The 26,932-nt window shown below is 45.3% G+C and overlaps 1 protein-coding gene across 2 annotated transcripts; it reads left to right on the forward strand.

Moving 5' to 3' along the window:
• Nucleotides 1–1,594: 1,594 nt before the first annotated feature.
• On the forward strand, nucleotides 1,595–25,187 carry LOC140198289 (zinc-binding protein A33-like). Of its 2 annotated transcripts, none has more exons than XM_072259354.1 (6): nucleotides 1,595–2,028; nucleotides 2,544–2,639; nucleotides 3,040–3,273; nucleotides 4,693–4,715; nucleotides 4,801–4,919; nucleotides 23,015–25,187. In XM_072259354.1, the coding sequence occupies exons 1-6, from the start codon at nucleotides 1,618–1,620 to the stop codon at nucleotides 23,545–23,547; spliced, it is 1,416 nt and encodes a 471-aa protein (XP_072115455.1). In that variant the 5' UTR covers nucleotides 1,595–1,617; the 3' UTR covers nucleotides 23,548–25,187. The 2 variants fall into 2 exon arrangements, with proteins under 2 accessions (XP_072115455.1, XP_072115456.1); XM_072259355.1 differs by having other exon boundaries at nucleotides 3,046–3,273.
• The last annotated feature ends 1,745 nt before the right edge of the window (nucleotides 25,188–26,932 follow it).

Genomic DNA, 26,932 nt, shown 5'->3' on the forward strand with positions numbered 1-26,932 from the left:
TAACTACCGTTTTACACCCCAATCTGACACTCTTCAAATTCAAAAAAAATTTAAAGCACATTTATCAAAGAAGGTATAGATCATACACCTTGAAATTCGTCTGCTTACAGGCAGCCACAAAGCAGAAAATTTGAATAACCCAATTAAAAAATAAGAACAAAGAAAGGGAAAAAAAAGTACCGTGCAAACAGTAGAAGCAAGCCTACAGTATTCCGAACCAGATTGCATCCCAGATCTGCTCCCAGAGCAGCCGTAGCAGGCCTGCAGCCAACGTCGGTCCCCAAGTTTCACACCAGCCAGGCAAAACCACACAGCAACCGGATCAATTCACAGCCTCGTCACCGCGGCAAAAAGAATGAGCATTCATGAGAACGAGAGCAAAATCAGCACGATTGTCGCCTCCATACCCGGAACTCGGGTTTCCGGTCTATCTGGGCCGGCATTTAGATTGTGTAGCGGCATGTTCCAGGACATGGATCCAGGTGCCATGATACATCTGGGCCAACGCGCCCAAAGCCTTTTTCGATCTCACCAAATTGCTTGGCACTTGGAGTGATCCAACTTCTCACCGAGGTTAGGTGGACAGGCATCAAAACTCTTGCACATCGACTCCTCTCCAAATCACTCACTCCATCTCCGGTAGCGATACGAACTCCGACTGCGACCCCAGCTCGAAAACGTTGTGCCTCGCAATACCCAAGCACGGCTCATTGCTGAACCAGCCTCACCTCCGCCTGACTCCTCGCTGCCTAGGGGATAGTTCACCACAATTTGCTACATGCAAGATGTTATTAGTCGATTCTCTTGCATTATGATTTTCCAGTAAGCTGTCACACATCTTTGGCATCATCATTTAAACCGGGCATCGAAAAAAATAAAACCGAGCTACTGCATGAACTCAACGGGTCAGGCAGCATCTGTGAAGGGAAATGGATAATCAACATTTCAGTTTGAGCCAGTCCAGTTGAAGGAACTCAATTCGGAGAGACAATTGTACATTTCTCTCCACAGATGCCTCGAAACTGCTCAGTTCCACCAGTATCTTGTTTCTTTTCCACCATCTGCAGTCTCTTATCTTTCTTTTCAGAACTTGTCCTTTTCGATCCTGCCTTAAACTGAACCAGGCTCTTCTCTCCGGTTTCATTTATGTCTTGCTTCTTCTTAAGACTCGGGCATTGGCCACCAACAGCAGCTGCCAAAGTCCTCTCTCCTGCGCCGATTGTTGACCGGCCCCGTGGCTTCTCCTTTCCCCACACGGCTTCAATTCTCTTCCAGGCGAAGTTCCTTCCCATCCTAGGGATGAGGCCTTCAGAGATTCAGTTGACTTTTCTGTCGCACTGGCGTTTTACAGAATGGGGTTGCTAGCTCCATGTCGAAACCCTCCTCCTTTCACATCCGGGCTTAGGACCGTCCATAGCAGAGTTTTTATTTATGTTTCGACATGCTTAATGTGTTTCTGACCCCACCCTGATGTGGAAGTGTCAGCGAATCCGCCCCAATGAACACTTGCAGGAACATAACTCACATTCCCTGAGACGGCAGCGCCTGTAGTGGACAATCGCGGTACTGCAGGGGTTCAGCGGCTCCCAGAAAGATCAGGAAGTGCCGGGAATTAACATGGCTTCGAAAAAACAGCTCGAGAATTGGAGCGAGGAGGTGATTTGTTCCATCTGCCTGGACTTCTTCACTGATCCTGTTATACTGGAGTGTGGACACAACTTCTGCCGCTCCTGTATCACACGGTGTTGGGAAAGGGAGGAGAGAAACTCCTGCCCGGAATGTAGAGTGGTGTTTGCGGACCGCACCCTCAAAGTAAATCGGGCCTTAGCAAATCTGTCTGAGAAAGCTCGTAAACTAAACCCGAATCCCAAAGGGAAGGAAAGTAAACTTCACTGCGAGGAACACGAGGAAGAACTGAAGCTGTTTTGTAAAACGGACGAGAAACTTATCTGTGTGATCTGTAGAGATGCGCTGGAACACAGAGAGCACCTCTTTCTGCCGATTAAAGAAGCTGTTAAAATTTACAAGGTAAACCTCGCCCCAATTTGATACTCATCCTATCCTCCCTGTCCTACTTACCACCAGACGAGCCTCCATAACCTCGCCATCTCCAATGGGATTCTACTTCGAAGCATATCTTCTCCCCCCCCCCCCGCCCCCACAGCCCACCCCCTCACACACTCCCCGTAGGAATCGCTCGCTAGGTAACTCCCTTATCCACTCGATCATCCCCAGTGATCTTCCTCCTGACACTTACACCTGCAAACGGGACAAGTCCGCGCCCTCCCCCACCCTCACACCTCCTCCCTCGCCACCATTCAGGGCCCCAGTTAGCCCTAATTCCATGGTGGATTGTCCTCTCGTATTAGATCCCTTCTTCTCCAGCTCTTTACCTCTTCAACCTGCCCCTCTCAGCTTCTTACTTCATCACCCTCCCCCACCTTCCCACTCACGTTTTCTCACCTGTCACTTGCGATAATCGTTTTATTTCACCTGTTTTGTTGCATTTTTTATCTCTATTTCATTCTCTCTCTGACTTCCAGGATCAGGTTAAATCTTCCTTAGACTCTCTCACAAAAAGGAAATCAGACTTCCAGGAAATGGAGCAGCAACAGAAAGAGAAGATTTCCGGAGTTCGGGTGAGGCTTCCTGGGCAGAATTTCTGATATTACTGTATGCAGAAGAGCAGAGTATCACAGCTCCAGTCACCCAGATATAATCCTGACCTCTGGAGCTGTCTGTGTGGAGTTAGCATGTTTTCATTGTCACCACAACAGGTTCTGACACATTCCAAGGACATGCTGGATGAATGGTCGATAGCAATTAAACCCGTGAAGGTTGGGGAGGGTGTTTGTGAATCAGGTGGGTGTTAAAGAGCCAATGAGGGAGAATAAATTTCAGGAAAACTTGAGGGAATCGGATTGACGGGAATACCCTTAGGACTGGCATGGACTTTGATGGACTGAATGGTCACCTTAATGAGATAAGGAAATACAACACAACAGCACAATAAATTAATCTTCAGCTTTCATTTGTCAGGAACAGTCATACAACCTTCAGTCCCACATCACATCCCAGTTTGCTGAACTGCGCCAGATTCTCACTGTTAAACAGCAGCGCTTACTCAGAGATGTCAGGGAAGAAGAGGAGAGGATTCTGAATCCAATGGAGAACAATCTTCGAGAGATTCAAGAGAATTTAAATTCTATCCAAAAAGAAATTTCAAAGTTACAGGAACAGATGGATCAACAAGACAGTGTGATATTTCTGAAGGTGATGTATTATATTTCAATTTGTTTCTGTCAAAGGGCACTAAATGAACAATGGTGTACTTGAAATACACACACAGCGCAGTGGTCAATTCTGACAAATCAGTTGCCACTGCTGGTGGCCGATCACAGATTGTTATACTTACACTGACGCGCCCTCCAATCACTCCAATAATGATGTTCCAAAATGTTGGAGATATGTTTTTCATCCTTTATTAGCAACATACAATCTTGAAGCGATGAAATTTAAACATAAATTAAGCTGCAATGAAGCGGCCAACTAAAGATATGTCATCTGTCTGCCCCCAGCTCTAAACTGCCCAGAAACAATCATGAATATGTAACCCATTCCGTTCACTTTTACAACGCAGGACTTTTCCACTCACGTGACTAGTACCATAATAAATCCACAATGCAGGTAGAAAACCGGTGCGTTGCTCCTACACACAGCATTTACAAATGGTGCTAAACTGATTAATGGTGCAGCTAATCCTCAATGTTGTCCCAAAACTGACTCCACACAGGACAGAATGCAAACTTCTCTGAAATGATTTACTCTGATCATAACACAGAATTGTTGATTGTTTCCTTAATTACCACATTAAATATCCTCAAAAAAAATGACATCAACACCCAGTTCCAGTCACATGCTGTGAGTGTGTCTGGTGCAGTGGGTGTGAGGGTCTCTCTGTCAAAGAGTGAATTCAGAAAGCGACCCACACATCAGATCTATCGTCGATATCCGGCTTCTGTCAGATTAGTCATTTTAGGAAACATTCACTGTCTCTTTACTTTATTGGACAAGTTTCACATGGGATTATATCCCACTCTCCATCAGTAAAAAGGCATTCGGTCCATCTCATCCTATCAGTTTCCGTGCTTCACAAGCCTCTTTCCACGTACTCACCAGATCCAGCAACAGCGTTCCCCCCCCTCCAAACTTCATGTTCCATCATGTATTTATCCAACTTTTCCGTTACATTCAATCTCTGCTAATCCACTTCAACCACTCCTGTGGTAGTGAGTTCCACTTTCACTTCATGGGATTTCTTATGGGAGTTATTTTTTTTTAAAAACATCTGCTATTTTATCTTTGACAAGGTCTCCCCATAAATAGAGATGCTTTCTCCACCTGCACCCAATCAAGTCCAACACAAATCTTAAATTCTTCCATCTTATCATCCTGGCTTCATATCCAGATAAAAATGCACAACCTGTCCAGCCTTTTCTGTCAGTTACGTCTTTCAGTTCTGGTCTAATTTTCAGAAATGTTCCTTGTAATTTACCCTGTGGTTCTGTATTGTCCGTGTAAGCAAGAGACTGCAGGAGAGGGAATTCTCAGCACGCTATAATGACTTGGATGGAATTCAAGATGAGGACAATAAATCCAAGCCTATTCAGATTTTTGTTTTATTTATTTCAGGAGGAAGTTCATCAGAAGAGGAGGTAGGACACGCAATTTACTGAAGCTCTTCATGCACTTGTAAAATAGTTCAATTGCAATTTATAACCAGCAGTTTAATACTTACAGGATTAGTGACAATGTTCAGAAATTGTCAATGATGGATGGGGCCCTATCATTTGAAAATACTGATCACCCGTATTTGTTGAACTCAGTGCTGAGAGAAACACTTGATGCCATTAATCAAGGTAAAACTTACAAAGATTCATTTGCCCTCGTTTCTGAGACACAATTAAGTTATAATTTGAAGCAAAGGTTGGCAGTAATAATGGGCTGTATTCCGTATCAAACGGACCAACTGGAAGGCATCACTATCATGTGGTCAGCTGGAGATGTGAGACCCTTGAACACACCATCACAGGGGCACAATACAACCAACACACGGCAGTGTTGGTGAACCACTGCGTCCCGGTCCCTTGCAGACTGCATTAACACACCAAGACATGAGGGTGGATCATACCACAGTACCTGGGGAATTAATACTGACCTCATGATATTGTAGGGAATAAAAGTGGGCAACAATGTGGTGAGTGGATTTGTCAGAAAAATACACAAATCTGTTGTGCGTCGCTCACGCTGTCTGACCTCCCCATGACTGCAGAGTCTGACTGATTCAGGCCTGCCGCCACATCCACAAGGACTGGCAGATTGGAGCCAGTGCCTCAGCAACGTACATTGCTATTTCCCTCAGTAACCTGGAAGCCATTCTGTTCAGACACAGGAATTTATTTATTTGAGCAATTCACACATATGTGATACATTGTCAACACACGCCAGATATGTGAAGACACTGTAGCATACAAATACTTCACACTCACCTTCAATGTGTACACACATCACTGATATTTACCACAGTCAAAACACACAGAGAACCACAGTAACACATACCCGGATGTACCATCAGTGTGGGGCACACGGTCAAAGACATAGGCACAAATTCCCATTTAGGAATTAAATCTGCCATCATTATCCAGTCTGTCTGTTCTATGGCACTGAGTTGCCCTCTGATGTGACATCACATCAACAGTTCACAGAGAGACTCCAGAATGACATTTCTCAGGGGGGTGGTCTGTGAAGGCTTTTGGCAGATGTTCAAACCACAGCCCACTTTATCTATCTCTCTTTTTCACCATGTCCTATTTGTATGTGTTTGTCCCATATCCCTCTAACCACTTCCTGTCGATGTACATATCTAAAGTTACTTTTAAAAACGCAAACACGAGGAAATCTGCAGATGCTGGAATTTCAAGCAACACACATCAAAGTTGCTGGTGAACGCAGCAGGCCAGGCAGCATCTCTAGGAAGAGGTACAGTCGCCATTTCGGGCCGAGACCCATCATCAGGACTAACTGAAAGAAGAGTGAGTAAGAGATTTGAAAGTGGGAGGGGGAGGGGGAGATCCAAAATGATACGAGAAGACAGGAGGGGGAGGGATGGAGCCAAGAGCTGGACAGGTGATTGGCAAAGGGGATATGAGAGGATCATGGGACGGAGGCCTAGGGAGAAAGAAAAGGTGGCGGGGGGGGGACCAGAGGATGAGCAAAGGGTATTGTCAGAGGGACAGAGGGAGAAAAAGGAGAGAGAGAAAAAGAATGTGTGTATATAAATAAATAATTGATGGGGTACAAGGGGGAAGTGAGGCATTAGCAGAAGTTTGAGAAGTCAATGTTCAGGCCACAAGGTTGGAGGCTACCCAGACGGAATATAAGGTGTTGTTCCTCCAACCTGAGTGTGGCTTCATCTTTACAGTAGAGGAGGCCGTGGATAGACATATCAGAATGGGAATGGGACGTGGAATAAAAGTTACTTTTATATATTTTAATTATAGCTGTTTCTGCAGCTGCTTCTGACAGCAAATTCCATATACTGACATCGTTCTCTGTGAGAAAGTTACCTCATAGACTTCTTATAAAAATGTCCTAACTCACCTTAAATCTTTGCCCTCTGATTTTGTACTCCCACATTTTGGGAAAAAGACTTTCTCAGCTTATCTATGCACCTTGGGATTTCACATACCTTGATACGAGGTCATCCCTACATGCCAGGGAAATAGCCCCAGCTTATTCAGTCTCTCCTTTTAACCCAGATCTTCAAGTCCTGGTAACATCTTCCTGTGTAGTGTAAAGATATCCTTCCCAAAAGCGGGGAACCAGAAATGCACACAGTACTCTGTGTGGTCCGCCATCAATGTCAAAGGTGTTGCTGAAGTTCATGTGGACAATGTCAAATAGGCTGATGAGTACAGGACTAAAAGTGTTATATTTTCAGAGGTTTAAAAGGTACATTTACTGTCAGAGAAATGTATATAATATACATCCTGAAATTCTTTTTCTTCACAACCATCCACAAAAAACAGAGGAGTGCTCCAAAGAATGAATGACAATTAAATGTTAGAACCCCGAAGCCTCCCAGCTCCCCCGACCCACACATCAGCAGCAGCAGAGCAATGATACCCCCTGCCCACCAGCAAAAGAAGCATTGGCGCCACACCGAGCACTCAAGCATGCAGCAAAGCATCAGTAAAGACACAGACTTGCAGTACCCCAAAACGACTCGTTCACCCGTAACTCAACATACCACAGGCTCTCTCTTTCTCTCCCTAATAAGGGGAAAAGAGGCATCCCTGTTTCACAGCAAGAGTGGAGACATAACAAACAGCTCGCTGATTAAAAGTCTGTTGCATCGCTTTTTCCGAGCTCTGTGCCCGAAGAACTCGAGTCTCTCGGCACACAGCCAGCAGCCAGCTTGCTGCTTTCTATCTTCTGGCAAACTCCCACAATACACCAGTTTCCAGCAGAGGCACCAACCTCGAGTCCGCCCACCTTCAGAGCCACAAAATCCCAGAGCGCACTTGTCTTCTAGGCTGTGTCCTCTGTATATCAAATAGAAGCGAGTTGTGAGATCCCGAAAGCGGGTCCTATTCCTGCAAAGAACCGAAGTTGGTGTATAACTCCAAGTCAGGGTCTTCAAAAGAACCCTGAAAGGGAAAAATAGAGGTATTAAAGATAGAAATAGAGCTGTTTCCGAAGATGCAAGAAAAGGAGTCACCATTAGGTGCCATAGTCCTCCTAAGCTCCACCCTTTTGAAAGCAATTTCATAGGAATAAAGTGGATGATGTTGTAGCACAGGTAGAGATTGGCAGGTACAACATTATGGGCATGATTGAGTTGTGGCTGAAAGACAATTGTGGTTTGAAGCTGACCATTCTAGGATATACCTTGTATTGTAAGGGCAGGCACGGTAGCAGAGGGGCTGAGGAAGCTCTGTTGGTAAAAAATGAAATCAAATTCTGAAAGAGAGGTGACGTAGGATTGAAAGATGTAGAATTATTGTGGGCAGAGTTGCAAGGGTAGAAAGACCCTGATGGGAGTTACATACAGGTCTCCAAATTGTAGTCAGGATATGGGATATGAATTACAACAGGGGATAGAAAATTCATGCAAAAAGGGCAATGTGACAACAAGAATGGGGAAAATCAGGTTGGTGCTGCATCTCAAGAGTATGAATTTGCAGAATGCCTATGAGTTGGCTTTTCAGAGCAGTTTGAGGTTGAGCCTAAGAGGGGAAAAGCAATTCTGGACTGGGTGTTATGAAATGAACCAGATTTGATATGGAACCTCAGGTAAAGGAACCCTTAGGAAGCTGTGATCATAAAATTTAAGAATTCACCCCGCAGTCTGAGAGGGAAAAGATAAAGTCATGTGTGTCAGTATTACAGTGGAGTAAAGGGAATTACAGAGGTATGAGAGAAGAGCTGACCAAAGTAGACTGGAAGGCAACATGAGCATGGATGATGGCAGAACAGCAAAGGCTGGAGTTTCTGTGGGCAATTCAGAAGGCACGGGATAGATATATTCCAAACATGAAGTATTCTAAAGGGAGAATGAGGTAACTGTAGCCGACAAGGTAAGTTAAAGACAGCATGAAATCAAAATAGAGAGCATATGATACAGAAAAAATAGGAGGAAGTTGGAGGATTGCAAAGCTTTTGATAACCAACAGAAAGCAACTGAAAAACCATAAGGAGGAAAAAGAGATGAGACATGATGGGAAGCTGGCCAATAATAAACATTTTTTTCAAACATGTAAAGAGTAAAAGAGAGGCAAGTGGATATCAGATCTCTCGAAAATGATGCTGGAGAGGTAGTAATGGGAGACAATGACATGGCAGAGGTAATTAATCAGCTAAGGAATTGTAAGGGTAAAAAGACCCAGACAGAAGTTGCATACTGTACAGACCACCAAACAATAGTAGGGATGTGGTCTACAAATTACAACAGGAGATAGAAAGTGGATGTCAAAAGGGAAACGTTACAATAGTCATGGGGGATTTCAATAATCAGGTTGGTGCTGGATTCCAAGAGGGGGGATTTCTAGAATGCCTATAAGGTGGCTTTTTAAGAGTAGCTCATGGTTGAGCCCACTCTGGGATCAGCTATTCTGGATTGGGTGTTATGCAATGAACCGGAGTTGATTAGAGAGCCCCTGGAGAAAGTGATCATAATATGATCACCCTGAAATTTGAGAAGGTGAAACTAAAGTCAGCTATATCAGTATTACAATGGAGTAAAGGAAATTAAAGAAGCATGAGAGAGGAGTTGGCCAGAATTGATTGGAAAAGGACACTGGCAGGGATGACGGCAGTGCAGCAAAGCCTAGAATGTCTGAAAGTAATCTGGAAGGCACAGGATATATATCCCATAGAGGAAGATGAATTCTAAAGGCAAGATGACATAACTATGGCTAACAAGAGAAGTCAAAGCCAACATAAAAGCCAAAGAGAAATAGAAAGAAAAAGCCATATAAAAATAGTGGAAAGTTAGAGGACTGGGAAGCTTTTAGAAGCCAAAAGAAGGCAACTAAAAAAGTCATTAAGAAGTAAAGATGGAATGTGAAAATACGCTTGAAAATAATATTAAAAGAGCATACCAGAAGTTTTTTTAGATACATAAAGTATAAAAGAGATGTGAGTGTGCATATTGGATCACTGGAAAACGATGCTGGAGAGGTAGTAATGGAGGACAAAGACATGGCGGATGAACTAAATAAATATTTTGCATTAGCCTTCACTGTGAAAAACCACTGCAGTCTGGTGGAAGTTCCAGGTATCAGGGGGTCATGAGGTTTGTGAAGTTACCATTTTCAGAGAAAGAAGGTTCTTGGGAAACTGAAAGGTCTTAGGTGAAGTCACCTGGACCAGATGGTGTACACCCCAGGGTTCTGGAAGAGTTGACTGAAGAGATTGTGGAGGCATTAGTAATGATCTTTCAAGAAACAATAGTTTATGTTATGGTTCTGGAAGATTGGAAAATTCCAAATATTGCTCCACTCTTCAAGAAAGGAGAGATGCAAAAGAAAGGAAACTCTTGGCCACTTGGTCTTACCTCAGTGGTTGGGAAGATGTTGGAGTCAATTATTAATGATGAGGTCTCAGGGACCTTGGAGACACATGATAAATTTGGCCGTAGTCAGCATGGTCTCATCACGGGAGAAACTTGCCTGACAAATCTGCTGGAATTCCTTGAAGAAATAACAAGCAGGATAGAGAAAGGAGAATTGTTTGATGTTTTTTCTTGGATTTTCAGAAGGCCTTTGACAAGGTGCCACACATGAGGCTGATTAACAAGCTACAAACCCATGGTATTACAGGAAAAATTCTAGCATGGATAAAGCAGTGGCTGATTGGCAGGAAGCAAAGAGTTGGAATGAATGGAGCTTTTTTCCTGGTTGGCTGCCAGTGACTAGTGGTTTTCAACAGGGGTCTGTGTTGGGACCAATTCTTTTTATGTTATGTGTCAATGATTTGGATGGTGGGATTGATGGCTTTGTAAACGATATGAAGATAGGTGAAGGGGCAGGTAGTTTTGAGGAAGTAGAGAGACTACAGAAAATAAGGATAATAGGTATAGAAATACAGTGTCAGTAAGTATATGATCATGCGCTTTGGTAGAAGAAATGATAGGGTTGACAATTTTCTAAATGGAGAGAAAATACAAAAACTGAGGTCGAAAGGGACTTGCGAGTCCTTGTGCAGGATGCCCTTAAGGTTAACTTGCAGGTTGAATCTGTGATGAGGAAAGCAAATGCAATGTTAGCATTCATTTCAAGAGGACTAGAATATAAAAGCAATGATGAGATGTTGATACTTTACAAAGCACTGGTGAGATTTATTCTGCTCACAAAATATTGTGAGCAGTTTTGGGCCCCTTATCTTAAAAAGTATGTGCTGAAACTGGAGAGGGTTCAAAGGAGCTTCACACAAATGACTCCAGAATTAAATGGTTTGTCATATGAAGAGTGTTTGATTGCTCTGGGCCTGTATTGACTAGAATTCAGAAGAATAGGGTTGACCTCATTGAAACCTATCGAATGGTGAAAGACCTTGATAGAGTGGATACGGAGAGGAAGTTTCATATGGTGGGAGAGTCTAAGACTAGAGGACACAGCCTCAGAACAGAGCAATGTCCTTTTCGAACGGAGATGAGGAGGAATTTCCTTCACCAGAGAGTGGTGAATCTGTAGAATTCTTTGTCACAGGCAGCTGTGGAGGCCAAGTCTTTATGTATATTTAAGACAGAGGTTGATAGATTCTTAATTGGTCAGGGCAAGAAAGGAGATTGTGACAGAGAGGAAAATTGGATCAGACATGATGAAATGGTGGAGCAGACTCGATGGGCCAAATGGCTTAATTTTGTTCTTATATCTTACCTTACCTTGTCTCAATAAGTATTTTGTGTCAATCTTCATGGTGGAAGATACTAGCAGTGTGCCAGTAATGCGAAAGTGTCAGTGGTCAGAAATGAGTGTTGTTACTGTTATGAAGGAGGAAGTGCACAGGAATATGAAAAGTCTGACGGTAGATAAATCACCTGGACCAGATGGACTACATCCAGTGTTCGGAAAGAGGTGGCTGAAGAAATTGTGGAGCCACTAATAATGATCTTTCAAAAATAACTATATTCTGGAATCATTCTGGAGAATGGAAAATTGCAAAGGTCACTTCAGTCTTTAAGAACAAAGGGAGGTAGAAGAAAGGAAATTATCAGCGAGTTAGATTGACTTCATTTCAATAGTCGGCATGGATGGGAAGATGTTGGAGTCCATTATTAAGGATGAGCTTTCGGGTACATGGAGGCAAATGTTACAATAGGCCAAAGATAGCAGGGTTTCCTTAAAGGAGAAATCTTTCCTGACAAAATCTCTGAGGAATTAACAGGCAGATGGATGTAGATAGGTTAGGAAATGCTGAGCATATCTAAAGTGAAAGTCGATAGGTTCTTGATTGTTCAGTGTGTCAAAAGTTATGCGGAAAAGGCAGGAGAGTATGTTTGAGAGGGATAATATATAAGACCATAAGACAAAGGAGCAGAAGGTGGCCATTCGGCCCATCGAGTCTGCTCTTCCATTTTATCATGAGCTGATCCATTCTCCCATTTAGGCCCACTCCCCTGCCTTCTCACCATAACCTTTGATGCCCTGGCTACTCAGATACCTATCAATCTCTACCTTAAACACACCCAATGACTTGGCCTCCACTGCAGGCCGTGGCAACAAATTCCATAGATTCACCACCCTCCAGCTAAAAAAATTTCTTCGCATCTCTGTTCTGAATGGGTGCCCTTCAATCCTTAAGTCATGCCCTCTCGTACTAGACTCCCCCATCATGGGAAACAACCTTGCCACATCCACTCTGTCCATGCCTTTCAACATTCGAAATGTTTCTATGAGGTCTCCCCTCATTCTTCTGAACTCCAAGGAATACAGTCCAAGAGCAGACAAATGTTGCTCATGTGTTAACCCTATCATTCCTGGAATCATTCTAGTGAATCTTCTCTGTACCCCCTCCAACGTCAGCACGTCCTTTCTTAAATAAGGAGGCCAAAACTGCCCACTGTACTCCAAGTGAGATCTCACCAGCACCTTATAGAGCCTCAACATCACATCCCTGCTCCTGTACTCTATTCCTCTAGAAATGAATGCCAACATTGCATTCACCTTCTTCACCACCGACTCAACGTGGAGGTTAACTTTAAGGGTATCCTGTACAAGGACTCCCAAGTCCCATTGCATCTCAGAACTTTGAATTCTCTCCCCATTTAAATAATAATCTGGCCGTTTATTTCTTCTGCCAAAGTGCAGAGCCATATACTTCCCAACATTGTATTTCATTTGCCACTTCTTTGCCCATTCTTCCAATCTATCCAAGTCTCTCTGCAGACTCTCCGTTTCCTCAGCACTACAGGCCCCTCCACCTATCTTTGTATCATCAGCAAATTTAGCCACAAAGCCATCTATTCCATAATCCAAATCATTGATGTACAATGTAAAAAGAAGCAGCCCCAACATGGACAACTGTGGAACATCACTGGTAACCGGCAGCCAACCAGAATAGGATCCCTTTATTCCCACTCTTTGTTTCCTGTCAATCAGCCAACGCTCTATCCATGTATGTAACTTTCCCGTAATTCCATGGGCTCTTATCTTGTTAAGTAGCCTCATGTGTGGCACCTTGTCAAAGGCCTTCTGAAAGTCCAAATATGCAACATCCACTGCATCTCACTTGTCTAGCCTACTTGTAATTTCCTCAAAAAATTGTAATAGATTTGTCAGGCAGGACTTTCCTTTAAGGAATCCATGCTGAGTTCTGCCTATCTTGTCATATGCCTCCAGGTACTCTGTAACCTCATCCTTGACAATCGACTCCCAACAACTTCCCAACCACCGATTTCAAGCTAACAGGTCTATAATTTCCTTTTCGCTTCCTTGCCCCCTTCTTAAATAGTGGAGTGACGTTTGCAATCTTCCAGTCCTCCGGTACCATGCCAGAATCTATCGACTTTTGAAAGATCATCGCTAATGCCTCCGCAATCTCCACAGCTACTTCCTTCAGAACACGAGGGTGCATTCCATCTGGTCCGGAAGATTTATCTACCCCTAGACTATTCAGCTTCCTGAGTACTTTCTCTGTCGTAATTGTGACCGCGCACACTTCTCTCCCCTGCCATCCTTGAGTGTCCGGTATACTGCTGATGTCTTCCTCAGTGAAGACTGATGCAAAATACTCGTTCAGTTCCTCCACCAACTCCTTATCTCCCATTACAATTTCTCCAGCATCATTTTCTATCGGTCCTATATCTACTGTCACCTGTCTTTTACTCTTTATATACTTGAAAAAGCTTTTAGTATCCTCTTTGTTATTATTTGCTAGCTTCCTTTCATAGTTAGTCTTTTCCCTCTTAATGACCTTCCTTAGTTTCCTTTTGTAAGCTTTTAAAAACTTCCCAGTCCTCTGTCTTCCCACTAATTTTTGCTTCCTTGTATGCCCTCTCCTTTTCTTTAACTTTGGCTTTGACTTCTATTGTCAGCCACGGTTGCATCCTTTTTGCAATTTTCTTCTTTTTTGGAATATACCTGTCTTGCACCTTCCTCACTTCTCGCATAAACTCCAGCCACTGCTGCTCTGCCGTCCTTCCCGCCAGTGTCCCTTTCCAGTCAACGTTGGCCAGTTCCTCTCTCATGCCACTATAATTCCTTTTACTCCACTGAAATACCAACACTTCAGATTTCAGCTTCTCTTTTACAAATTTCACAGTGAACTCAATCATGTTATGATCACTGTCTCCTAAGGGTTCCTTCACCTCAATCTCTCTAATCACCTCCAGTTCATTACACAATACCCAATCCAGTACAGCCGATCCCCTAGTGGGCTCAACAACAAGCTGTTCTAAAAAGCCATCTCGCAGACATTCTACAAATTGTCTCTCTTGAGATCCAGTGCCGACCTGATTTTCCCAATCCACTTGCATGTTAAAATTCCCCACAATTATCATAACACTACCCTTCTGATAAGCCTTTTCTATTTCCTGTTGTAATTTGTAGTCCACATCACTGCAGCTGTTTGGAGGGCTGTATATAACTGCCATCAGGGTCCTTTTACCCCTGTGATTTCTTAGCTCAACCCATAAAGATTCTGCACCTTCCGATCCTATATCACCTCTTTCTAATGATTTAATATCATTTCTTACCGATAAAGCCACGCCTCCCCCTCTACCTACCTTCCTATCCTTCCGATACACCGTGTATCCTTGGACGTTCAGCTCCGAGAGACATGCATCCTTTAGCCACATCTCAGTGATGGCCACAATATCATACCTGCCAATCTGTAGCTGTACGACAAGATCATCCACCTTATTCCTTATGCTGCATGCATTTAAGTATAACACCTTAAGACCAGTATTTTGTACTTTTCGCTTTGATTTCACTGTAACTTCATTGCACTTCAACTCATCCCAATGGCTACAAATTTGCCCCATCACCTGCCTGTCTTTCCTGACATCTTTACTGCTCACTATCTTGGATTTATTTCTGTTTTCCCCTTCCTCCGCTCTATCATTCCGTTTCCCACACCCCTGCCGAATTGGTTTAAAAACCTTCCCACCATGAATTTGGCCCCCTTTGGGTTCAGGTTTAACCTGTCCATTTTGAACAGGTCATACTTCCCCCAGAAGAGATTCCAATGATCCAAGAATCTGAAGCCCTGCCCCCTGCACCAGTCGCTTACCCACGCATTCATCTGCCTGATCCTACTATTCTTGCCCTCGTTAGCAGATGGCACAGGTAGCAATCCCGAGATTACTACCCTGGAGGTCCTGCTTCTCAGCTTCCTTCCTAACTCCTGGAAATCTCTCTTCAGGACCTCCTCCTTTGTCCTATCTATGTCATTGGTACCAACATGTACCAAGACAAATGACTGCTTGCCCTCTCCCTTCAGAATATTCTGGACCCAATCCGAGACATCCCGTACCCTGGCACCTGGGAGGCAACACACCATGCGGGTATCTCTATCAGGCTCACAGAATCTCCTGTCCGTTCCCCTGTACTGCCACATTCCCCTATGACTACCACATTCCTCTTCTCCCTCCTTCTCTCCTGCACAACAGTGCCAGGCTCAGTGCCAGAGACCCGGTCACCGTGGGCGTCCCAGTCAGGTCATCTCCCTCAACAGCATCCAGAACAAGATATTTGTTTCTGAGGGGAACAGCCACAGGTGTGCTCTCCACTATCCGGGCATTTCCCTTCCCTCCCTTGACAGTGACCCAGTTTTCTGACCCCTGTAGCCTAGGGATGACTATCTCCCTGTAGCTCCTGTCTATCACCTCTTCACTTTCCCTAATAAGCAGTAGGTCATCAAGCTGCAGCTCCAGATGCCTAACACAGTCTCTGAGGAGCTGCATCTCGGTGCACCTGGCGCAGATTTGGCCATCAGGGAGGCTGGAGGTCTCCCAGGATTCCCATATCTGGCACCCTGAACAAAGCACTAACCCTCTAGGCATGCTATCTAATTCTACAGGAATGAAACAGGAAAAATAAGTCTACTCACCCACTTACCTCGCCAAACAGACAAACTTTTTAAACAGTTAGCTCGTACCGTTAGCTGTGAGAGCCCTGCTGTTCCTGTCTGTCCCGGCTGATTCGTCAATGGGGAAAAAAAAAGTTGGTGCTTCGCTCTAGCCTGTTCCCATTTACCGCTGAAGCCCATTGAAGCCAAAGCCCAACACTCTGCTACTACTCACTCCGCTGCCCGCTGTATAGGGTGGTCTCCTTTTTAAACTCTCCGCGCTGTCCTGTTACATCATGCGCCTGTGCAGTCTCGTCCTTCTTGCACTCGAAGAAGTTTTTAAAAAAACTGCCTTCCTTCAGAATTCAGCTCCCACGCTGCTCTGCTTGTCCCGATCCAGGAGAAAGCCATTGGAAGTAACCTTCCTTTTTAAACTCTCTGTGTCGTCCTGCTATGTCAGGCACCTGCACAGCCTTGTCCTTCTTGCACTCGAAGAAGTTTTTTAAAAAACTGCCTTCGTTCAGAATTCAGCTCCCATGCTGCTCTGTTGTCCCGATCCAAAAGCCATGATGGAATAGCAGAGCAGACTTGATGGGCCGAGTGGTCTAATTCTGCTCTTATTTGTTATGGTCTTGCATCTATCACTCCATCCTGGACAATCTTCTGTCAGATTTGTGAGATGTGATTTGTCGTGGCAACACTCTGCTGACTGCTCCAAACCATCCTTGCCTTTCCAAATGCTGTTCGATCTTGTCTCCCAGAAGCTTTCCCACCACTGATGTTAGGTTCAGTGGCCTGGAGTTCCCAGGCTGCAGCTTCTATCTCCACCTACACACACAGTTCCCCACAGGCTTTCTAGCCTTCTTCCGTCTGGTTCGGGGTCCATCAGCCTAACACCTCTCCCCTAATTGTTCCCGTTATCACCTCTTCTACATAAGATTCCAATACAGGTTGGCCTTTGCGCTTCTGTCTTTCACCTATCCACAGTTGTCTCCACCCTCCTCCACCTCACTCCATCTTCCTCTTCTTCTTCTCTCTCTGTGTGTACCTCCATCTATCGTTCACATCCCAGTGTCCCCCAACTGCAGTGCACATCCCAATCACACCCAATCATACCTGGGGCAATCTGCTCGCCATCTTTCACCTCTCCTCAGTCCACAGTCACCTCAGACTCCCGCCTCAGCACTCCCCTTCTCCCCTCTCCACTCTCAGTACTGACGCAGAGTCTTGACCCGAAACATCGACAGACCCTTCGCTGCTCGACCCACTGAGTTCTTCCAGCAGATATGTGAAGCCTGATTATTGGATGTATTTAAAATGGAGTTAGAAAACCTTTGAAAGATTGAGGAATTGAGGTTTTGGGTAACTGGTACAGAAGGGGAATTGATGCCGGCATCAATCAGTCACTGTCACATTGAATGGAGGGCTGTTCCTGTACTGTACCGTTCTATGTTCTCTGTTCCCTGTTTAGAAGAATGAGAGGAGATCTCAAGGATACAAAAAATTAGACACTAGACACTAGAATACTACAGTGCAGTACAGGCCCTTCGGCCCTCGATGTTGTGCCGACCCATATATTCCTTAAAAAAATGTACTAAACCCACACTCCCCCATAACCTTCTATTTTTCTTTCATCCATGAGCCTGTCCAAGAGGCTCTTAAATACCCCTAATATTTTAGCCTCCACCACCATCCCTGGCAAGACATTCCAGGCACCCTCAACCCTCTGTGTAAAAAAAAAACTTATCCCAGTGTCTCCCCTAAACTTCCCTCCCTTAACTGTGTATGTATGCCCTCTGGTGTTTGCTATTCGTGCCCTGGGAAACAGGTATTGGCTATCCACCCTATCTATGCCTCTCATAATCTTGTAGACCTTTGTCAAGTCCCCTCTCATCCTTCTACGCTCCAAAGAGAAAAGTCCCAGCTCTGCTAACCTTGCTTCATAAGACTTGTTTTCCAATCCAGGCATCATCCTGGTAAACCCTCTCCATAGCTCCCACATCCTTCCTATACTGAGGTGACCAGAACTGAACACAATACTCTTAAGTGTGGTCTCACCAGAGATTTGTAGAGTTGCAACATGACCTCTCTACTCTTGAACTCAATCCCCCTATTAATGAAGCCTAGCATCCCATAGGCCTTCTTAACTATCCTATCAACCTGTGCAGTGACCTTGAGGGATGTATGGATTTGAACCCCAAGTTCATCCACACTCTTAAGTAATCGACCATCAAACCCTGTACTCAGCCTTCTGGTTTGTCCTTCCAAAATGCATCACCTCACACTTATCCAGATTGAACTCTATCTGCCACTTTCCTGCCCAACTCTGCATCCTGTCTATATTCTCTTGTAACCTCCGACAACCTACAGCTCCATCCATAACTCCTCCAATCTTCGTGTCATCCGCAAACTTACTCACCTCTTCATCCAGGTCATTTATAAAAATCACATAGAGCAGGGGTCCCAGGACAGATCCTTGCAGCACTCCACTAGTCACCGGCCTCCAGGCAGAATACTTTCCTTCCACTACTACCCTCTGCTTTCTTCTTGTAAGCCAGTTTTTTATCCAAACAGCCAAGATTCCACTAATCCCATGCCTCATGACTTTCTGGATGAGTCTCTCCATGTAGACCACATCTACCGCACTACCCTCATTAATTTCTTTTATTACCTCTTCAAGAAACTCAATTAGGCTTGTGAGGCATGACCTTCCCTGCACGAAGCCATGTTGACTATCCTTGAGTAGACTGTACTTCTCGAAATGCTCGTAGATCCTATCCTTAAGAATCCTTTCCAATAGTTTGCAGACCACTGACATAAGACTCACCGGTCTATAATTCCCAGGATTCTCACTATTACCTTTTTTAAACAAGGGAACTACATTTGCCATTCTCCCGTCCTCTGGCACCTCTCCTACAGCCAAAGAGGATTCAAAGATCATAGCTAATGCTCCAGTGATCTCTTCTCTCACTTCCCACAGCAACCTGGGGTATATCATGTCCGGCCCTGGGGACTTATCAATCTTGATGTTTTTAAGATCCAACACTTCTTCTTCCTTAATCTCCACATTGTCCAGCACACAGGCCTGTTCTATTTTGACCTCACCCTGATCATGGTCCTTTTCTCTTGTGAATATTGAAGCAAAGTATTCATTTAGGACCTCCACAACCCCCTCCGCCTCTAGGCACATGTTGCCTTCTTTATCTTTTAGCGGCCCCACCTTCATTCTTGTCATCCTTCTGTTCTTCACATAAGCACAGAACGCCTTGGGGTTCTCCTTAATCCAGCATGCCAAGGCCTTCTCATGCCCCCTTCCAGCTTTCCTAAGCCCTTTCTTAAGCTCCTTCCTGGCTACCCTATATTTCTCATGAGCCCCTCCTGCTTCCTGATTCTTATATCTAACATATGCTTCTTTCTTCCTCTTGACGAGTTGCCTCACGTGTTTCGTCAGCCACAGTTCCCTTTTCCTACCATTGTATCCTTGCCTCAGTGGGACAAACCTATCCTGAACCCAACACAAGTGGTCCCTAAACTTCCTCCACATTACTTCTGTGCTTTCACCCTTGAACATCTGTTTCCAATTTACTCTCGCTAGTTCCTGCCTCATCCCTTCATAGTTAGCCCTTCCCCAATTAAGCACTTTCCTATTTTGTCTGTTTTTATCCTTTTCCATAGCTATGCTGAAGCTAAGGGAGTTGTGGTCACTGTCACCAAAATGCTCCCCCATCAAGAGGTCTGCCAGCTGACCAGGTTCATTACCCAGAACTAGATCCAGTATGGCCTCTCCTCTCGTCGTCTGGTCAACATACTGTGTCAGGAATCCTTCTTGAACACACCTGACAAATTCAGCCCCATCTATCCCCCTTGCAGTCAGGAGGTGCCAGTCAATACGAGGGAAGTTGAAATCACCCATAACTACAACCCTGTTTTTCCTGCACCATTCTAAAATCTGCCTGCTTATCTGCTCCTCGGTGTCCCAAGAGCTATTTGGGGGCCTACAGACTACTCCCAGCACAGTGATTGATCCCTTCCTATTTCTGACTTCCACCCACACCGACTCAGTGGACACTCCCTCTGCAGCATCCTCCCTTTCTATAGCCGTGATACTATCGCTGACCAGTAATGCTACTCCTTCCATTTTTCTACCTCCCATCCTCTTCCTTTTAAAACACCTAAACCCCGGCACCTGCATCAGCCAATCCTGCCCTTCCTCCAGCCAAGTTTCAGTAACGGCCACAACATCGTAGTTCCATATACTGATCCATGCTCAAGTTCATCCCCTTCATTCCTAATACTCCTAGCGTTGAAATAGACACATTTCAACCCCTCTAACTGGCTACATTTATGTTTTGTCCCCTGCCTGTCCTTCCTCACCAACTCAGAACACATAGCATCATACCCTTGTCCTTCTACCCTAATCTCTGCACTCACATTCTGATTCCCACCCCCCTGCCAAACTAGTTTAAACCCTCCCAACAGCTCTAGCAAACCTGCCCGCCAGGATATTGGTCCCTTTCCAGTTCAGGTGCAGCCTGTCCTTTTTATACAGGTCAGTCCTTCCCCAAAAGAGATCCCAATGATCCAGAAATCTGAACCCCTGCCCCCTGCACCAACACTTCAGCCACGCATTCATCTGCCGTAACTTCCTGTTCCTACCCTCTCTGTCTCGTGGCACAGGCAGCAATCCTGAGATTACCACCCTTGGGGTCCTGGTTTTTAACTTCTTTCCTAACTCCCTATATTCCTTCTTCAGGACCTCATCTCTACTCCTGTCTATGTCATTGGTCCCCACGTGAACCACGACATCTGGCTGCTGACCCTCTCTCCTGAGAATACTGAGAACTCGATCTGAGATATCGCAGACCCTGGCACCAGGGAGGCAACAGACCATCCGGGATTCTCAATCTCACCCACAGAACCTCTTATCTGTCCCCGTAACTATCGAATCCCCTATCACTACTGCTCTCCTCTTTTCCCTCCTTTCTTTCTGAGCTGAGGGGCCAGTCTCAGTGACAGAGATGCAATCACTGAAACTTGTCCTCAGTACGTCGTCCCCACCAACAGTATCTAAAACGGTATACTTATTGTTATGGGAACGGCTACGGGGGTGCTCTGCTCTTTCTGTCTATTCCCCTTACCTCTCCTGATAGTCACCCAGCTACCTGTCTCCTGACTTTTAGGGGTGACTGTCTCCCTGAAACTCTGATCTATTACTGCCTCTGCCTCCCGAATGATCCAAAGTTCATCCAGCTCCAGCTCCAGTTCCCTAACTCTGTTTAACAGGAGCTGCGGCTGGATGCACCTTTTGCAGGAGTAGTCATCAGGGACAATTGTGCTGTCCCTGACTTCCCACATCTTACAATCGGAGTACTGGACTGCCCAATCTACTGCCTCCATTACCAACTCCTAAGTTAATTAAATTAATTAAATAAATTAGAATTCTTCCCAGGCTCAACAGGCAGGATGTAGGGAGGATGTTTCCCCTGTCTGAGGAGTCGCGGGTCAGGGGTCACTGTCTCAGGATGGGCTGGACCCTCAGAGGATGGTGTGTCTGGAATTCTCTGCGCCGGAGGCTGTGGGGTCTCAGTCATTCAGTTCATTTAAAGTCCCAGAGTCATTGTTGTACAGCACAGAAGTGGGCTCTTTGGCCCATCACCTCTGTGTTGACCTATTTACCATCTACATTCATCCCATTGGCTGGCATTAGGCCAGTCTCCTATGCCTTGCCTATTGAAGTGTCTGTCCAAGTGTCTCTTAAACACGGTAGACTGGAGGCCTGTGACCTGCAGGGGTCACTGCTGTTTCCGTAGATGTTTGTCATTCGTATTAATAATTTGGATGAGAATGTAGGTGACATTGTTAGTAGGTTTGTGGATGACACTAAAATTCGTGGTACAGTGGACAGTAAAGAGGGTCATCTAAGTTTACAATGGGCCCTTGATCAGCTAGGCCAGTGGGCCGAGGAATAGCAGGTGGAGTTTAATTCAGAGAAATGTGGGGTGTTGTATCTTATGAAGCCAAACCACGTCAGGATGTAAACAGCAACTGACGGGGCCGTGGGGAGTGTTGTAGAACAGGGAGAGACGGGGGAGTGCTTGCCTTCATCATTCAGAATACTGAGTTCAGGAGCTGGGATCTCCTGTTCCATGCGTACAAGACGTTGGTCCGGCCACATTTGGGGCAGTGTGTACAGTTCTGGTCACCTTGCTATAGGAGGGATGTCGTTCAACTGGAGAGAGTGCAAAACAGATTTACAAGGATGTTACTGGGGCTGGAGAGCTTGGATTAAGAACAGAGGCAGGATAGGCTGGGACTTTCTCCCTGAAGCACAGGAGGCTATCAGAGGAAACTGTAGAGGTGGGAACAATTACAATGTTTTGAAATACATCTTGCCAGGTACGTGGATAAGAAAGGTATAAATGAATAAGGAGCAAATGGGACTAGCTCAATAAACAAGTTGGTTAGCGTGATCGATTTAGGTCAAAGAACCTATCGGACCTCCTGTTTACATCCCTCCAGTGTTCACTCACCTGCTCCTCATCTGGATCCAGTTGTTGTTACACCCCTTCCCGACACCCATTTCTACTGGCTATCTCCCCACTTTCTTTCCATTTTTAAGGAGAAATCTCGACCTGAAACATAGACTAACCATCTCCCTCCACACGTGCACTGTGACCCACTGAGCTCCTCCAGCATTTTGTTTTGTGTGTTGATCGAGAAAATTCCACTCTCCATCCAGGGGGGAAAAGCCTTGCGGAGATATTGGTTGTCCATACACTGTTGTTGGGTAAAACCCTGGGAAAGCTTCCTGTGGCTACCCAACAGTGCCTGAGTCGGGGCGGCCTGTCTCCTCGGCATGCGGCCTTGCTGCCCGAGTCTCTCTCCCCACCCCCCACCCCGCTCATCCCCGGGGACTCTCTAATTCTCTGCTTCTCCCCCCAAGTCTCTGTCACCCTGGATGTGGAAACAGCGAATCCGTGGCTCGAGGTGTCTGAGGATCGGAAGAGTGTGAGACGGACTGGGACCCGGAGGAATCTCCCTGACACCGGGAAGAGGTTCAGAGACTGGGCTTGTGTGCTGGGATCGGAGGGATTCACATCGGGGAGACATTACTGGGAGGTGGAGGTGACGGGGACTCGGCGCTGGGGTCTGGGAGTTGCCGCAGAGTCTGTGGAGAGGAAACGACGCGTCGGACTGAGTCCAGAGACCGGATTCTGGATCGTAAGGCGGGTTGATCACGTAATGGATGTTCCTGCTTCCTCTGAATCCTGTCTTCCTGCCGATCCCATCCCCGGGAGGGTGGGAGTTTATCTCCGTTACGAGTCCGGGATAATTTCATTTTACAACGCGGAGACCAAGTCCCATCTCCACACCTTCACTGGGAATAAATTCACGGAGAAACTTTATCCTTTCTTCTGGACTTGGGATGAAAACCAGTGGCTGAGAATCTGCTCCGGTTCCGCTCCGGAACTGTAAAGGGATCAGCTCCTGGGACCGGTGTCTCGAGTTAGTCAGTGTAAATATAAATGTGCGGAGAGTGAAATAAACACGAGGTGAGAATTATCGATCCATTAATTTTAACTGGTTCACCGCATCCATCATCAGAACAGAAACACCGCGGATTCAGCAGCAGCCGCGGCCGGAGGGTCCTGAGCTCCCCGGCTCCCCCAGGTCCTAAAGTCCACCTGCAACGTGACAGGTGAAGTGGGACAAGTGGTGGTTGTGTTGACTGGAAGAGGGAAGTCAAGGTGAAACATGGGGAGGCGGGACATGTGGTGGTGGGAACAGGCGAAGCGCCGGAGAATCTCAATGGGTCAGGCAGCATCAAAAGAGGGAAATGATTAATTGACATTTTGCCTTGATGCCCCTCAACTGGATTGAAGGAGCAGGGATGATGGAGAGGATGGTGGAGAGAAGGATGGCATAACAGCTGGCAGGTGATGGGGCAATCGGCAGATGAAGGAGGGGCAGAGGGTGGAAATGCAGAAAACACACAACAGGTTAGCCAGGATATATGTCGAGTTCATATTCCACACCATTTACCTCTCCTGGAATTGATTCAAGCACTACCTGACCTGCTGCAGATTTCAGGCATTTTCTGTTTTTGTTTAGTTCTTTGAGTATCTGATACCAGAGATTCTGCAGCTGCTGGAAATCCTGATCAACACACACAAAACGCTGGAGGAACTCAGCCGGTCAGGCAGCATCTATGGAGGGGAAGTTTGGAGTGGAGACTCATCATCCGAACTGGAAATGAAGGGGGAAGGAGGCACAATGAGAATGTGGAGTGCGACGTGGGGAAGGTGTACAAGCTGGCAGGTGATCGGTGAGGCCAAGTGAGGGAGATGGGGTGGTTGGGAGAAGGGCGATGAATTAAGAAGCTGGGAGGTAAAGGGCAGCAGAAGGATTCTGATGTGAGAGGACAGTGGACCATGGGAGAAAGGGAAAGGGGTGGCACCAGGGGAGGTGATGGTCAGGTGAGGAGAAGAGAAATTAACCAAATTTAGAGATATTGATGTTCATGTCATCTGGTTGGAGGTGACCCAGGTTGGTAGGTCTCAGTCCAAAACATTGACTGTACTTTTTTCCATTGATGCTGCCTGGCCTGTTGAGCTCCTGTAGCATTTTGTGTGTGTTACTGGTCAATATACTATCCTAATAATAATCTGACAATCTCCAAGTACAGGATTTCATTTATTTAGAGTTAAAGATGTCTGCTTTAGTGAAGTTGATTGAGTGATTAATACTGTATCCAGAACACTGGGGATATCCCCAGTCCTTCTTTCAAATGGCGTTGACACCTGCTCAATAAAGGAAATACTAATCAGCCAATTACGTAGCAGCAACTCAATGCATAAAAGCATGCAGATATGGTCAACGGGTTCTGTGTTGTTTAGACCAAACATCAGAATGAGGAGGAAATACGATCAAAGTGATTTTGACAGTGGACTGACTGTTGATGCCAGGTGGGATGGTTTGAGTGTCTTAGAAGCTGCTGATTTCCTGGTATTTTCATGCACAGCAGTCTCCAGAGTTTACAGAAAATGGAGTGGAAAAACAAACAAAAAGACAACATTCAGTGAGCGGCAATTACGTGGGGGAAACACTTTGATACTGAGAGAAGTCAGAGGAGACTCGGCAGACTGTTTGCAGCTTGCTTTGCTACTGTTGTTGGCTGTGTAGTTTTGCTAAGCACTCTAGACATGCTAATGCTATTTTAGTGCCGGGATGTGCGGCGACACTTGTGTTGGTTGTTAATACAAACAATGCATTTCACTGTATGTTGCCTTGCACATGTGATAAATAAATCTCAATCTGTATCTGAAAAAAAATCTTCAGGTCTCAGTCTGAAATGTCAACTCTTTATTCCTCTCCATGGATGCTGCCTGACCTGCTGAATTCCCCCTGTAGTTTGTGCGTGTGTTACTCTTCTTCAATGCCTAGCTTTTCTGTCAACCCAATGACAACCCAATTCATCATTGTAACTGGGACCAAGAGTGTACTCTGAGAGAGCAGACCTTCCGACCTCAAACATAAGAGGAAATTGAAAGAAATTCTGGAGCGTTGCAAAGATAATAGGGTTGTTGTGATGGAAGATTTTAACTTTCCTAATATTGATTGGCATCTCCTTAGTGCAAGGGGTTTAGATGGGGTGGAGTTTGTTAGGCGTGTTCGGGAAGGTTTCCTGACGCAATATGTAGATAAGCCAACTAGAGAAGAGACTGTACTTGATCTGGTATTGAGCAATGAACCTGCTCAGGTGTCAGATCTCTTGGTGGGAGAGCATTTTGGAGGTAGTGACCACAACTCTATCTCCTTCACCATAGCACTGAAGAGGGATAGGAACAGAGAATTTGGGAAAATATTTAACTGGGGTCGGGGGGGATATGATGCTATTAGACAGGGACTTTTGGGAGCAGATGTTCTTAGGGAAATGCACGACTGAAATGCGGCAAATGTTCAGGGAACATTTGAATGAAGTTCTGCATAGGTATGTTCCATTGAGGCAGGGAAAGGATGGAAGAGTTCAAGAGCCATGGTGTACAAAGTATGTCAAAAATCTAGTTAAGATGAAAGGCTTATGAAAAGTTCAAGAAACCAGATACTGTTAGAGCTCTAGAAAATTACAAGGTTGCTAGGAAGGTGCTTAAGAATGGAATTAGGAGAGCCAGAAGGGACCATGAGAAGGCTTTGGTGAGCAGGATTAAGGAAAACCCCAAGGCATTCAGATGTGATTGTGGAAACGTGTGCATGGAGTTGGAGAAGGTAGCGGAGGCATTAATAAATACTTTGCTTCAGTATTAACAATGCTTACAGTGGATTGAAATGCTTGAGCATATAGACATTAAGAAAGAGTATGTGCTCGAGCTTTGAAAAGCAGTAAGTTAGACAAGTCACCGGGACTGGATGATATATACCCCAGGCTACTGTGGGAAATGAGGCTGGAGATTTCTGAGCCTCTTGCAATTATTTTTGCATCGTCAATAGGGACAGGAAGAGAAAGGGAGTAGAGATAACCCAGGGAATTATAGACCAGTGAGTCTGACTTCAGTGGTGGGCAAGTTGTTGGGGAAGATCCTGAGAGGCAGGAATTATGAGCATTTGGAAAGACATAATTTGATTAGGGATAGTCAACGTAGCTTTGTCAAGGGCAGGTTGTGCCTTACAAGCCTGAATAGAATTCTTTGAGGATGTAACAAAACACAATTGATGAAGATAGAGCAGTGGATGTAGTGTGTATGTATTTCAGTAAGGCATTTGATAAATTTCCCCATGCAAGGCTCCTTCAGAAAGTAAGGAGGCAAGGGATTCAAGGAGCCCTTGCTTTGTGGATCCAGAATTGGCTTGCCCACAGAAGGCA

The sequence above is a fragment of the Mobula birostris genome, chromosome 5 (genome assembly GCF_030028105.1).
Source record: "Mobula birostris isolate sMobBir1 chromosome 5, sMobBir1.hap1, whole genome shotgun sequence".
NCBI lineage: Eukaryota > Metazoa > Chordata > Chondrichthyes > Myliobatiformes > Myliobatidae > Mobula > Mobula birostris.